The sequence below is a fragment of the Podarcis muralis genome, chromosome 1, assembly GCF_964188315.1.
Source record: "Podarcis muralis chromosome 1, rPodMur119.hap1.1, whole genome shotgun sequence".
Lineage (NCBI taxonomy): Eukaryota > Metazoa > Chordata > Lepidosauria > Squamata > Lacertidae > Podarcis > Podarcis muralis.
In genome coordinates, this window is record NC_135655.1 from 78,232,646 (window position 1) to 78,248,139 (window position 15,494).

The window sequence follows — 15,494 nt, forward strand, 5'->3', positions numbered from 1 at the left end:
TTTAGAGGTCTACATACCACAAGGTTATTTACTGGGGGGGGGGCGGGTTTGGTGTTACAAAAAGTAGCCTCTTGGCCATCAGTGTCTAGGTACATAAATGCTGCCTTCACTTTCTCCACTGCTCTGTAGGAGAGCTGCCTGTTTGTGAATTAAGTTTGCCTCGTTGGAAAAACAACAACAAAAAACCTAACAGGCAAGCTGAGGTGAGAATGTTTTCTGGCTTGTTCAGAGATGAGAGCTATCCATTGTGTTCTCTGGAGCAGTGGTGTTCTGATGTACAATCTTCCCTTAAACTACAGTGGCCGACTAGTTAAACTAGAGGATAACAGACAACTCTGCTGTTAACTGCAATTTATTTGTGTAATACCCCGCACTGCACTGAGAGCCAGAGTAGTATACTAGGAGAAGACACCAGCATCCATGAAGGTCACTGGTGACCTTGAGTCATTCACTCTCGACCGTCCCTATTTCACACAGCTGTTGTGAGGATATAATTGTGGTGCTGGTGGCTGTACATCACCTTAAGCACCTCTCATGGGAAGGTTAGGGTATAATAGTCATCAACCTCTCTCAATAATGAAGTCTCAGTGCCCTCATGCCGATCAGAACGGAACCAAAATGGATCCACTGAGAGACAAGAGGGAGGTATCAGCATGCTTGTGGGAGGGGAAATCCCAAGTTTTGGAGAAGTACAATTTAAAAAACTACCGCAACCACCAAAATCCTAATGGGGGCTCAGTATGTTCAGTGGACACCAGGCATTGCAGAATGTTGTGTCCGTTGGAAGAGAAAACTAAAGCAGTAGGATGAATTAGCTTTTTTAGTCCCTAACATCTTATGATATCCTGGAGGAAGGCACACTGGACAAGAACACCCCTGTTAGGAGATGAATATATACTGCAACATCTCGTTGCAGTTTCTACTTGTACTATAATAATATGCTGGGAGCTAAATGTTCTCCTTTAGTAAAAGCTACAGAGTTTGCCACTTTCAGCATTTTCAGATTTCTCTTTATAATAAGCTTTAATTGCTGGAGCAATGAAACAGCTCAGAAGTTGTTCCCTATTTGGGAGGAATCCAGGAGAGTGTAATTGTTTTGAGAGATTAGTCCCCTCCCAAAGCAAATTGCAATGGAAAGTAGCTTGCCTACCTCTCCAGTGTCTCCACAGCCAGCAATCATGGAAAGGGTTCAGCAACTTTATAGGTTTTGTATATTGCAGTTGCTTCACTTTTTACTTTCTTACTTTATTTCATTATTTCTTATTTTATTTTGTTGTGTCCCAAGAAAATAAAATATCCAGAATAGCTAAGATTATTATTATTTTTTGGATCATCTCCTAGCACAGGAGTATGAAAGACTTTCTATTATATGGGATATTTCTTGATTTCTAAACATGCCCCCCCCAGGGTTGGTGCCTTAAGACTTTTTAGGCATGTTTGATAGAGCATTTTGAAGGAAGCAACAAATGAGACACACAGGCAATAGCATAGGCTGAAAGACTCATTTAACACCACCCAGTGACCTTCGTGGCTGGGCAGAAGAGTGAACCTGGGCCTTCTAGATCCAGCCCCAACATTCTAGCCACTTCATTGCACAGGCCCAAAAGGGTAGCAGTACCACAGTAATAAAGGCTAGCAATTTTATTATTATGTCACAATATTATTTATGAGGACTTGAGACAAAGCCAATGGGGAAGGGGCAACTTGTATTAATTAATAAGATTTCACATTCTTACATACTTAGTCTGGTATATCTTTTAGTTTTTAAAATCCTGCACCCATAGTTGCCTCTTTTGAACAAGAACTGATATTAATGCTGCAATCCTATATAAATTTAGCTGGGAGCAATTGGTATGTATTGCTGAATTGGTATGTATATGATTTTAATTGTAAGGCCATAATTATTATTTTTTTGCAGTTTAATACTACAAAAATTGAAGTTGTTTCTAGATATTTGTTTATGTTTTATTTGTCCCCTTCATCATTTCCAGGGCTAGAAACTTTTTGTTTAATAAAATATGTGATTCGGGCCATTTTGACTGCAATCTCTTGGCCAAGAATAACTCGGCTGCAGAGCGCATGTTGTGCATTCCTGCACTGAGCATGAAGTTGATTATTAGTTCACACTATGCCCCAGGAGAACTCTGGGGGCTGGATGGTGGTGAGCACAAGGTTTCTTGGTTTGGAGCCTAATTTCTCCATGAGTAGAAGGAGAGTTGCACTAGTACCCCCCCCCCAACTTTCACGGGGCCATCCAGTCCCCAGAAAAGGGGGTATAGGATGTTCAGCAAATAACGCAGGAAGGGAGGGCAAAATAAATTAATTTTCAGAGGAGGACAAGGGTGACTTGCCATTTATAAGAGTAGTCGGCAGAGGGTTTTCACCTTCTTTGCTTTCAACCAAAATGGCTTTGCTTCAGTGGCAGAACTTCATATGGCAACCTGGCGACATTCCCATGTCCCACAGAGTGGCCCAATGGGAGCACTGCCACATCATGGCAGCATTGTCCCCAGTGGCATTGCTGGCGGTGGAAAAAGAAGATGGTTCCCCAAGTGGCCACTGCGGGGAGCAGCTACCTGTGCCCCAGCCATGCCTTGGGGAGTGGTGACATTACATCGTGACATCATTGGGCCATTTCTGCAAGACATTGGAACGTCACCAGGATGCGGGTGGTAGTTGAGACTACGGTAAGTGGTGGTGTTGTTGAAGAAAAGAAAGCAGAGAACCTACTGCCTTCTCTTATAAATGGTAAGTCTCTCTTGCGCTTCTGAAAATGAATTGATTGTGCCCATCTATGCTGAAAATTATATACCTCATCTCCCAGACAAATGCTGTAGGGGTTACCTCATGGTTATCTATATCAACAGGAGTTTAGGTAGATTGCCTAGTTCTCATACATTTGGTGCCTGCTCAGAGTTAGAAAGGTGTCCCTCTTCGAACTGAGGTTTTCATCCAGTGCAAGCTAGATGGCATAATGGGGTTGCCTTGAGATGAAGGCATGCCAAACAAAGCTAAGATGAGGAGAAATATAGAAACTTTGCCTCCATCTTACTTTGCTGCCAATTTACACCTGTGACGTTGAACATGCCTCTGAGCTAAATCACGAGATTATTTATATTGTGAGAGATTTATTGGTGTTGGGAAGTCTTGTATTGTACAATATGCTGCTTAGATGTGACAAACCACATTAGGATGACCACATGGGTAACAACAAAATACTGCTACCTACAGGTCACATTGTGTGTAATGTTTTATTTTAAAAGACATGCACTATTAGAAAGTGTTGCAGGTGCTGAAAGTTTCAGTGTATTTTAATTAGTATGTTCCTCAGCTTGCAAAATCTGGAGCAAAGGGGTGTTTGAGACTTCTGTTAGAATAGTAGTTATCTCTAACCAATTAAATAAACCCTAGGGCTTGTCTGCATATTTTCAGGGATTAATGAATCCCAGCTGGATCCTCACATAGATGAAAAGCTTTGTTATGTTGGGGAAGGGGAATTATTGATGCTACTACCAGAAAAAAAAGCACCATTCATCAACAGTACCGCCATTAAATAATCCATATTGAATTCACCACCCCAATATACTATCAACAAACTATATTTCCCTTTCTCATGATGATTTACATTTTGTCAGTATAGGCATAAGGGCTGAAAAGAGAGCAGCTTGATGTTGAATTGTAGTATGCTGCATTTTAATGGGGAAGATTTTCTTTCATTAACTATTATCTTAGCTGCTAAACGTTGTGTACAGTGATACACTGGGCCATAAGCTACATTGTAGTATGGGGAAATTGTTTTCCTCCTCCTCTTCTTCTTCCCCTTTATACAGGTGAAAAGCAGAAAAGCCCAAGACAAAGGAGAAAGGAGCCATTTTCTAAATGAGATTAAAACACTGAGAAAAGAACTGAAAGAGCGAGAGGAAGCTGCTATGACTGAAATACTGACAAAAGCTAATGTTATTCTGGCGACAAATACAGGTTAGAGGAACTTTTCTGGTTTGTTTGGGTGGGTTTTTTTGCCTTGAAGAATAGCTAAATCAGATTATTGGCAGCTACAGATTTAGGCTGCTCTACACTCCACTGCATTCTTGTGCTTTATCATGAACTCCAAAGATTGCCCAGTGCATCTTTGAATTGATTCTCAGCCCAATATGTGTAAAGGTATGTGCAGTATACAGAATTGCGTCTTGCTAGATGATTTGCCTTTTTCTTCTGTGCAGTTCTGCTTTGCAGTTGGATGGTTTGTATAACTAATCAATGCTGTGCGCACATGTACCACACACACAACTCTGCCATTCATGTTTTACAGAACATCTTTTACTTAATGCCGGCTAATGAGGGAAGGGAACGTGCATTATTTATATAACTAATCAAGCCTTTGGAGCTGAGAAAGCCATGAATTGTGTTTTAAAGTATGTACTTAATGTGGCTTCTTGGATCAGGGACCAGACAAATTGCTCCTGTTGGCGATCCCCATGGTATATTTACCAGGGAAGCTTGCAAATAACCCGAGTGAAAAAGATTGCATATTAAATGTTACAAACATGTGCAAAGATTATTTATGAGTACAACACAAGTGCCATATTAAAATCAATTTGTTGTTTAAAATAATGTTTCCCTTTTGATTGGAAGGCTGAAATAGTACTTTAAATCTCTCACCACTGAGTGTTCTAGACAAGCAGAATATTAAAGTGTATTCAAACCTAGCACACCTGGAAGAAGGCTAGGCTAGTATCTTCCTCCCAGATGTCTAGTTGTGCCAGGAAGGTGTGTGGGTTTGTTCATTTCTAAATGCAGGAGTGTTTAGTCATTTGATTATCCCTTCTGAAATCCAAGTGGCATAATCTAGGAATAGATCTGTATTGCCATCTACTCTTTGGGTGAGTTAGGTCTCCTAACATTGTCCATCTTAGGGTGTACAGTGGTACCTCGGGTTACATACGCTTCAGGTTACATATGCTTCAGGTTACAGACTCCGCTAACCCAGAAATAGTGCTTCAGGTTAAGAACTTTGTTTCAGGATAAGAACAGAAATCGTGCTCTGACAGCAGCAGGAGGCCCCATTAGCTAAAGTGGTGCTTCAGGTTAAGAACAGTTTCAGGTTAAGAACGGACCTCCGGAATGAATTAAGTACTTAATCCGAGGTACCACTGTATTGGACTTTGGCAATTTTTTTCCAATTTACTATTTGAAAGAAGATACTACAAATGTGATCCCTTGGAGGCTGTTGCTTCAAGAGCAAGAGTTGTCAGCTAAAGTTGAGACATTTATCAGAGCAAGGATGAATGGGGTCACACTCAGGGCTTGGCTCAGGTTTTTTGTGCCCAAGGAGAGGGCACATTGCTTACACGGCAGAAGCAGTAGCCAAGGGTGTTGGGATCATGCCAAGCTTATCAAAGGGGCATATTTGGGCTCAGGGCTACCTGCAGTCAGAGGTCCTAACATTTACACATATTTGAGCACAACATCCCTCCTTTCAGAGATGAATCAGCCTGCTCCTTTTAAAAGCCACCTAGTGTTTCCAAAACTTCTCCCACTACACCCACCCACCCTCCCAGACATACACACACCTGGCAAGCATTCCCTCTGCCTCACCTGCAGGGATGGATGAACTTTTCCACAGAAATAGCCAAGTGTGCTTGTTCATTAGGAGAAGTGTTTTGGTAAACAGGAAATTGGACTGTCAGATGGATCCTCTGTTGCCTGTCACAGCACACTGCTGAGGACTACATAATGTGAAGGCATGTAATATTTTGAAAAGACGCAGGTATCCAGCATGTCAAGGCCAACATGTCTTTCCTCCACTTTTTGCTATGGTGCATAACTTTAACATTTTCTCTTGTTAATTAGGAGCCTCTTCTGATGGTCCTCTGAAGCTACTTCCTGAGAACCACTTTGATCTGGTGGTAATTGATGAATGTGCCCAGGCATTTGAAGCAAGCTGCTGGATACCTCTGCTGAAGGCCAAGAAGTGTGTCCTGGCTGGAGATCACAAGCAGCTGCCTCCCACAATCATCTCTCACAAGTAAGGAACATTTCCCAAAATTGGACCATTAATTATTTGGACCGTTGGGGAAAACGTTCACCTGGGGGTTGATGGGAAGTGTTTCAGTTTGGACATCATTACCTGTGTTTATCTGTGCAGCAGGTAGGGCTGTTAATAGCTGGGCCAACCTACCTGGTCGTTATTTAAAGACATTGGTACCAATAGATCAGCAGAAAAACATTTTTAAGCAGAAGTGGTTAGAACCATGGACTCTGATCACAAAGGTAGATTTTTTCCTATCATTCATAATAGTCATACTTTGCTGTTACACCTGAAAGGATAATAATAATTTGTCCTCATTGAGAGCTGCACCTTCTGATTAGGAGGCGGCAAGTATCTGGTAGCCTTCTCTGTGGGTGTGTAATTCTGCAGCGTGATAATACCCAATACAGAGATTTAGCAGAATTCCCACATCTCAGAGAAGGTTGCCTGCTGGGGATGAGTGCTTTGGGCTCACGGGAACTGTTAACTGTTGAATTAATTAATTTCTCCCTCCTCAAAATTTGAAAATTACAGGTGTAGAGGAATGACCAAGAGCACTAGAAGCTTAGGCAGGGAGGGCCTAGGGAAGTAGCTTGCATAAAACCTGTTTTGAGAAAGAGTGAACTGGCCAGGATTCCAAATAAGCTGGCACCATCACCAAAATGGTGAGCTGCTAGTTTCCATGCACTGTAGCAGGAAGATATTGAAAGATCACTACATTTTTTGAGATCCTCTTCATATATTCATTATCAAAAATTTGGGTTTTGAGTTTTCATATAGGGCTCTGTGTGTGCGTGCCTGGTTTGCTCGAGTTTTTCTTTAAGGAATTACTGCTGTGCTAGAAAAAAAATCACATCTTATTTATGGACCTGCTCCCTGAGAGGCATTAAGCCACTAACAGGAATGTATTTCTCCTCTGCTTTTTACTTTCTTCTCCCAGTAGGAAATTAGCACGCAAGAAGCCTATAAATTGTGCATTGTTGTGTGTGCTGCTCTTACTATGTAAATCTTTAGTCAGTTTTTTATGCACATGAATTTTATGGATCTCATATCTGTAATATAATTCAACCTTTCAGGTACAGGCATTAATTATGATATCCTGGTATGTATAGAAAACCTTTGCAGTGATGGTAGTTTAAAAGCATTTTTTTGTATCTGTTGATAGTAGTGAGCAGCTGTCCCAAATGAAAAAAGGGTTCTCTTGTGCAGTTAGAAGGGCCTGGACTAGACAAAAAAATACTATGTTTTCTGACAAGTTGAAAGGTGCTATGTTATAGACTCGATGATCTTTCTCTCTGGAAACTAATACTGGAGACATATGTCTGTGAAGATTGTTCCTTGCAGAGCATCATTTTGAGGAGCCTCTTAGCCTTTCCCTACCCCATCCCTTATGTAGTGATTTCACTGCAAAATCAACATAACACCTGTGTAGAACCTGAGCAGTCCATTGAATTATAGGAAAGATGTTCAGTGGTAGAATGGAGAGATCAGGACTTTGACACCCAGGAATTGTTGGGGCCTTTTGACTGAATGTACACACACATTATGTCAAAGAAATAATGGTGTAGACTGAAACAAAACAAAAACGTATCAGGATGAGGGAGAAACCAGTGCTGATAGTGGGGGAAATGTAAGCAATCCTTTTGAAGAAATGAGCTCCATCTCCTATGGGAACATTGTCATCTTTGAACCTTGAATCCTTCGAAGATAGTCACAAGGTTGCCTTCATCCTAATAGGCCTTTCTTCCCCTGAAATCTTCCTCCAGCCACTTCTCCAGATTGCTTGGATTCGATTCAGTTGGTTCCCTCCTGGGGCTGTTTTGTCATGCTGACTTTTTGACAGGTCCCCTACCAATTCACGTTATTTGGGTGTGGCAAAGTACCGGTAATTCTGCAGTGGCAAAAAGAAGGGAGATCAAGGTAGCAGAAAGGAAGTGTGTTCTGCGGTACCTGGGAGAGTAAAACAGAAGTTGGTGACAGTGGCCTGGTATGTACAGTTGAGCACCTAAATGACCAGGCATGCATCTTGAGGACCCAAGCCATGCCCTGTAGCTGAATGCTCATAGGAATTTTAGAGCACTGGCTAGGAGCCACACACTGTGTACTCCAGATGCACACACTGCCTTCTCTGCTAAGAACTTGGAGGGGGAATGAAGATCCTTGGACATCTGGTATGATATGGAATGTCAGATTCTGGTTCCTTGAACCAGGAGTCAAATCCCTGGCCTCAGAGTCAGGCCTCTGTTCTTCTCTGTGGCCTGCAGGGTGCTTTTCCTTGAACTGGGCCAACTATTTATTTGGAAGAGGCAGAGGCAGTTTTGCTGTCTTCTGTCTGTAGAGGGCACCTCCGCCTCTGAGTCCTGGTTGACAGTGTTTCCAGGAAATGGGACATGGTATCAGTGGTTTTTGCTGTGTGCATGCTGTCAACGTGTGACGGTTGCACAATGGTCTCTGACCAGAAGGAAGGCCTGTCTCAGTTCTGAGGAGAACAGCTCTCCAGAATGGGGGGCTCTGCAGTGAGGAGCTTTTTTCTTCCATCTTTTCATTCTTTTCCTTTTTTATTCTTCCTGTGGAGGTATTGTCATAGATCCTGTTTATTTAAAATATTTGGACAAAAATGAAAAAGCCAGGAGTCCCTGTGGTAGCAATTATGAAACCGCAGTACATGTCATTTGTGCAAATTGTTGTGGATTGCAAACTCAAGAGTTAATTCCAGAGTGTGCAGCTGCCACAACTGATGTCTAAAAAGTCTAGTTTGCAATTGGCACCCCAGGAATCTGTGTGTACTCATATGTGCACTGCATGTGCAAAGTACAGTCACTCAGACATTCCCATTGGGTTTGCTTAGAATTTATTTCTCTCAAGCCTAGAGTTGATACAGAGTTTCTATATGAGAAATGGACAGGGACCTTACAACATGTGTATGCTTGCTAAAAACGAACTTGCTGATTAACATCCTAGACAAAAGTACTTCTTCATGTAAAGCATAATTACGTTAATGGAATTCACAGTGACAAATGTGGCGTGGCCAGTCTCACAAATGGTTTTAAAGGAGAATGGGGCAAATTAATTGAGGAACAGGGTCTTCCAATAGCTGTTAGTTTAGTGAACCTCCCAAGTTGCTTTGGGTGTGGGGAGAGGGCAAAAACAGGGAATAGGTATCAGTTAACTATCCTGGTTGTAAGTTTTCTGGAAGAATACAGCTGGCAACTATGGGAAACAGAACACAGGAGTAGATGGACCATTTTTTAAAGTGTGTCTCTGGAGAAGAGGGTAGCCAGCATAGTGTTCTGAACTATAATTCCTATCATCCCTGGCCAAGTTGACTGGGGTTGATGGGGGTTGTAGTCTGAAAACCATGTTGGCTACCCCTACCCTGGAGCAACAGTCACATGCTTTGAAAAGGAAATGTTTTTAAATGCAATGTGGAAACTGCCACAAAAAGCGGTGTGGAGTGCTGCTGTCAGGATTCTACTCCATTGCATCTCAGTTTTTCTATCCCCCCCCCCGCCCAATAATAATAATAATTAAGCATTTAGTGTCTGTTGAGCATTCTTGGTCTTCACTGGGCTGTTTTTCCCATTATGATTTGTTATACTTCTATGAATCTTGGGATTTCCCCAACCATGCTAATACCTCCCTCGTCCTAGCCTGGAATAGATGAACCCAATGGTCTGACTTTGTATAAGGCAGCTTCCAGTGCTGGCAATTTCGAATAAATGCTTTCCAGATGCTTAGCTGGTGAAAACTAACAAAAAGTGTCAGGTGCAGTGGATTAATGAAACAAACTGAGTTCAGATATTTTAGCCTAGCTATAACTAATATGTAAGACAGTGTCTCAGTTTAAGAATGAGATTTAACAGGTAAGAAAGATTCTAGCCCTCATGTTTTGGGAAGAAGGGCTTGACAATTGTGTGCCATGTTGTTGAAATTTCAGAAAGTAAAGGGTGTATGATACAGTGGGGAGTGGTGCTTCTTTGGTGTCTACTAAATACCAGGAAGAATACCATTGTCAAGAGTATCAAAAGCCGCTGAGAGGTTGAGGAGAATTAACAGGGACAAATTTCCCTTGTGTCTCTCCCAACAGAGGTAATCATACTAAAATAGTTTCTGTGCCAAAACCAGGCCTAAACCCCAATTGAAATGTCTGTACTCCTGATTGTTATTACAATAAAGTATACAGGTTACTCAGATGTAAGTAGGTTTTGCATATTTTATTATGAGCACATAATAAGATTTCCACCCTGTATGCTATGTATTTTTTAGGTAAATCATTTTAGCTTTGTGCTTTAATGTTCCTGTCCTTATCCTGAGGCCCTGGATCTGTTTTCAGATGCATGTCATGAGGTTTTTACAAGCTGTTCTGCTGTTGAGTTCTTGCAGAAATATCTCTGTTCTGAAATATTGACAAGAGCATAGAAAAAGAAAATAGCTGTTGATGGACATCTTTATACATTTCCCCTTCAATCTATTTTTTTTTTTTAATTTATGCTGTTCAAAGCGTGGTTAGAAGTGAAAACAGGTTTCTTGATACTTGAGTTTTGTAAAATTTCTTTGTAAATAACATGGCAGTAAAATAATTTGTTCAGAGTCTGCTATCTTACAAACTAATATCTGAGTTGGGACCAAAGCGTGCTGTTACATTTCACAGCAACATTTAGAGATAGTGGGCCTCCTGCGCTTCCTTTTGGTTTAATAGATTTAAACCAAAACAGAGCTTGAGAGGACATGGCTCTAATCAATAGTGTTTACAGATTTACATCTCCAAAGCAGAATTAACAATAAATGATGCCCAAGGAGCTCACTGTATTAAACACAATGAATGTTCAAGGCATCAGCGGTACCCTAGATCTGTAACCCAATTGCTCTTCAGACAGTATGCATTGCAGATGGTTATGCCTGGAATTGGGACGCGGGTGGCGCTGTGGGTAAAACCTCAGCGCCTAGGACTTGCCGATTGCATGGTTGGCGATTTGAATCCCCGCGGCGGGGCGCGCTCCCGTCGTTCGGTCCCAGCGCCTGCCAACCTAGCAGTTCGAAAGCACCCCCGGGTGCAAGTAGATAAATAGGGACCGCTTACCAGCAGGAAGGTAAACAGCGTTCGTGTGCTGCGCTGGCTCGCCAGATGCAGCTTGTCACGCTGGCCACGTGACCCGGAAGTGTCTGCGGACAGCGCTGGCTCCCGCCCTATAGAGTGAGATGAGCGCACAACCCTAGAGTCTGTCAAGACTGGCCCGTACAGGCAGGGGTACCTTTACCTTTACCTTTATGCCTGGAATAAAAGTCTGCACTGAGCATCTTGATTCTTGCTGTTCTGTCCATAAGTAGCATGTCAAATTAAAGCCCTGCCATTCTTAAATTGTAAGCAGATTCTCTCATTTACACAGCATTCAGCGAAGAGGTGGTGGATCATTGACATGTTGCCAGGGACTGGCTAGACGAGGAGGAGTGTTGGCTGCCAGTTGCCCAAGAAGCACCAGGGAGTGACACTGGGGAGGAGAGAGAATTTGAGTCTTGACTCAGACTGGTGGGACAGGGAAGAGCAATCCACAGAGGGAACCATCAGGGAAGTCTTGGAGCCAGAGAGCGGGGGCACAGTGTGGACACAGACCCTGATAGGGATCTGCGTTGCAGGATGGTCCTATTCCAGCCCCTTCTCCTCCCACCCCTTTCTCAGTGCAAGAAAGGAGAGCTGAAAAACAGAAAGCAGATAAGAAAAGTTGAATCATGCCAGAATAATGTACAGAGAGAAATGCTTAAATAAGGGAAGGTGGGGAGAGGTTTCTAGCTTCTGCAACTTTCATAGCCTGAGAGCGTCTGGTATCTCTGATTGTGAAGCAATAAAGTTCTTTGCCTTCAAGTCGCATGCCTGTTCCCGATTTACAGATTTTATGGCAAGGCTGTTCTGGCAGCCTGACACATGTTTTCCTTGGAGGTCCCAGAAGGAGAACGTAGCCCACCAAGTCACTCTCTCCATGCTTTGTCTTCTTGTGTGGGGATATGGACAGAGAATTCCTATAGACTGCAGCATCTGCCTCCCCCTTGCCCTTGAGCCTACTTTGATGCTGCACCAAGTACCTAAAGTGGGCACAGCCAACTGGGACAAAGTTCACCCTGCTTGTCCATCCGGGTCTTAGTAATACAAACCAGGTGGGCCTCCTCATCCTCCATCTAATTATAGGTGAGGGAGATCTTAATTAAAGCTAACCTGCTCTTCAAATAGCAGCATCCGCAGGCCTGAGTTCTGGCTGATAGCATGACCCCAATTCCTCTTGGTAGAGAGGGGGCCGGCATGCAGCACAGCCACCAATTGCCTATGTCACATACCCCCTCACTGGACTTGCCCCACCTCTCTCTCGCCACACCTGCCCTTACCTGCAATTGGGGACCCCCCCTCCCAGTCTTCCCAGCTGATCTTCTGCCAGGCACACATCAGCTGTCACCTCTGAGAGCAAATGTCAAACCTTCAGCTGTAGCATATCCAGAAAAGATACAGTCCCAGCCACCCTGGTAGTTAAGCCCAGGCAGAGCTCCCAGTTGCTAAGTGTGGCTGTGGCAGGCTTCTTTGCTGGCCCGAGGTGAGAAAAGCCCCACATTCATAGGAGTAGGGAGGGTGTACAGACAGCTACAGAGTTCCTCAGGGCCCAATATATGTTCATGCAAGCCATTTTGGACAGCAAGTACCCTTTTCACATTTAGAAACAAAGCATTTGAACCTGTGAGCTTGTAAAGTTGTCAGTTCATTTTGTTACCAGAATGAATAAAATTATAATTGTATAATGGGGTGGAAACGATTTTCAAAAAAAGAATGTTTTGTCTGGAAAATTTAATGGCTGCTGTTTTAAATTATTGGAATTATTTGTTCTCCTTGCTATTAACAGAAAAGTACTCTTAAAAGCTGCTTTAATCAAGTTTTGTTTGCAAAGGACAACAATGTCTGTTGACTGGTGTTTCTATTGGATTAGCTGACACACAGCTTGGATAGATGACTCTTCTAATTAAATGCAAAAGCCAATAAATTGGGAGCATCTTTTTTAATTTAAAGAAGAAACGCTGTTCTAAAATGTCAGGGATTTTAAAAAATCAAAATAAAGTACTGGAAAAAGTAAGTAGCTTCTTTAAACATGTGGCCCATCAGCATGCCTTGAAATGCTTTATCTGAAGTTTGTGGCTTGCTAGAAGGTGTATGGAGTTTAGAGAATTGGGGATGGGATCAAAGGTGGGGAGCTTCCATAATTTTGGAAAAACACAATCTCCAGTATAAGGTTAGTTAAAAAGTGATCATAAATTTTAATGTTAGCAAAGCATGATCTATCTAGATATAAAACACGCTTGAGTATAAAAATAATATTCAGTGTGTTCTCACAGATAAAACATTTGTGAAGTATAAGAAGTATCTGAAGGGGTTGCATGAGTTTGCGTAAATGAGAGGATTTGTTTTGCTTGGATTATGTAGTGAGCTTCATCACTGAGTGGGAATTTTAACCTCAATTTCTCACATTCAAAACTAGCGCTCAAGAGCCTGAACAGATTCAAAGTGGATCCCTGTCAACTTCTGATGTCAGCAATCAGCTACCACCCACACCATCCTGGACAAATAAATGTTAGGAGTGTCCCTTTGTTCACTCCATTCGCCAACTCCCATATCCCTGCCTCACTCTCCCTTCCATCGAGTTTTCCTTTCCGGGACAACTCTCCTGCCTCAGTTTCCTCACAGACCACAACCTCTCCCATCTCCCTACATACATAAGATATAGGTAAGCACCACTTCATACATTCTTCATCTGGATATTTTTGGTTCTCTGAACAAAAGAATAACTTTCAATCTATCTAAAGACAAGTTATAATTAAAGTAAATTTTCTTAAATAGCTAAAAATTAGTCTCTGTCAGGGAAGCTCACTGTTTCCTATACCGTCCAACATGTTTGAGATTGCAAAGAACAAACAAGAGATATATTTGGATATTTAAAATATATAGACAGAAAGTAACCTGGCATGCTTTGCATCTTGCATACCTGTGGTGCCAGATGTAAAAGAGAAGCATGAGAACATAGAATTTTTATGTTGTTTTTAAGGTTTATCAAAAGCAAAGACAGCTCAAAGAAGGAGAGAATGAAGTAGTCATGAAAAAATTACACAATATCAAACAATACACACAGTATCAAACTGGTACGTAAGCAAAAATCTGATGAGACAGCAAGAATAATAAAATTAATCATAAAACCCTGATGCATTAAAAAGTTTTCAAAATCTGTATGAAAATGAGAATTACAATACATTTGTTTTTCAGTTTTATAATCTTAAAAACAAATTAGAATAAAATGAAGCTTTAATAAAAAATAATAATAATAGAAAGTGTCCTCGTAAGATGAGAATGGATTATGTGTATGTGTGTATATGTGAGAAAGAGCGAGAGAGATGAACTGAGCAAGACAACAGAGTTAAATGACTGGAACAGAAATTAGAAATGGAATAGACATAGTGCAACAGACATGTTTATATGCTGACTGGATGAATTTTAAGACTGGCATTTTAAAAAAAACTTGCATGTAGAAATTGACAAGAACTTCCAATCTCCTGGAGCAAATTTTGGCATGCATGCAGGGGATTGCTGGGAATAGGAGAGGAAGGGGAATTCCTGTTTTGATTGTGTGGAACTCTTTCTCTAGCAGGTTGTCGCTGTTGGTTGTCACCTTTAAATCTTCATGCTATTTATGTGGATAATAACATAATAAAACGGGAATGCAAATTTTTGAAAGGTTGCTGGAGAAGGGTATATAGGTTTGATATAAAGAAAACCCAACATTGGGCAGAACTGCAGAGAAACAAACGCCATATCCAGATGTTATCCCTGTCACCCAGCCCCACCGCTCATGGTATAGCTTAGAATCCTGCATCTTCTAAATCGTGCTGGGAGCCTGCAAAAATATAGAACGCTTCCTGCTACAGACCTTTTCCCTCCGACGCATGGAGGGTGGTGCAGCTGGGTGATGGCAGGGGGGAATGACAACAGCAGCAGCAAATGTGTCTCCCTGTTCCCTCATCATCTGAGCCCCAAATCCCTTGCAAAACATGGAGAAGAGGTGATTGATGATGATGAGGCACATTCCAAGGAAATCTGTGTACATTCTCCATTCCATTGTTGAGGCCACTCCCCAGTGTTTGCTACCATCTCAGTTGGGGCAGGTGGTCATTAGAGAGAATCACACTGCAGCTTGATCCTGATTTGTTTTAACTTGGACAAGAACAAATTCCAAAGTGGAATTTGTTTGAAAGTGGAAGCTGTTACTTTCTACCTTTCAAGCAAAGGAGGGGAAGTGTGGGAGCCCTAGGATTGCCCTTTCCCCCCAATCACCTGAACTCTGATTTAGGACAGTGATTATCTGCACTGGGCCATTGACTTGGGCTTCATTTCACCTTTGCGCAAACTTGGCTTCAAGCATGTGTAACCAGTTGAGTAGCCATT

General features: G+C 42.0%; 1 protein-coding gene across 2 annotated transcripts in view; it reads left to right on the forward strand.

Moving 5' to 3' along the window:
- Window positions 1–15,494, forward strand: part of IGHMBP2 (immunoglobulin mu DNA binding protein 2) — a 60,329-nt gene that overhangs the window by 16,215 nt on the left and 28,620 nt on the right. For both annotated transcript variants that reach the window (XM_028735993.2, XM_077932049.1), the window contains exons 7-8: window positions 3,831–3,978; window positions 5,851–6,025. In XM_028735993.2, coding sequence (XP_028591826.2) covers window positions 3,831–3,978; window positions 5,851–6,025 — 323 coding nt within the window. The remainder of the gene's footprint in view (window positions 1–3,830; window positions 3,979–5,850; window positions 6,026–15,494) is intronic.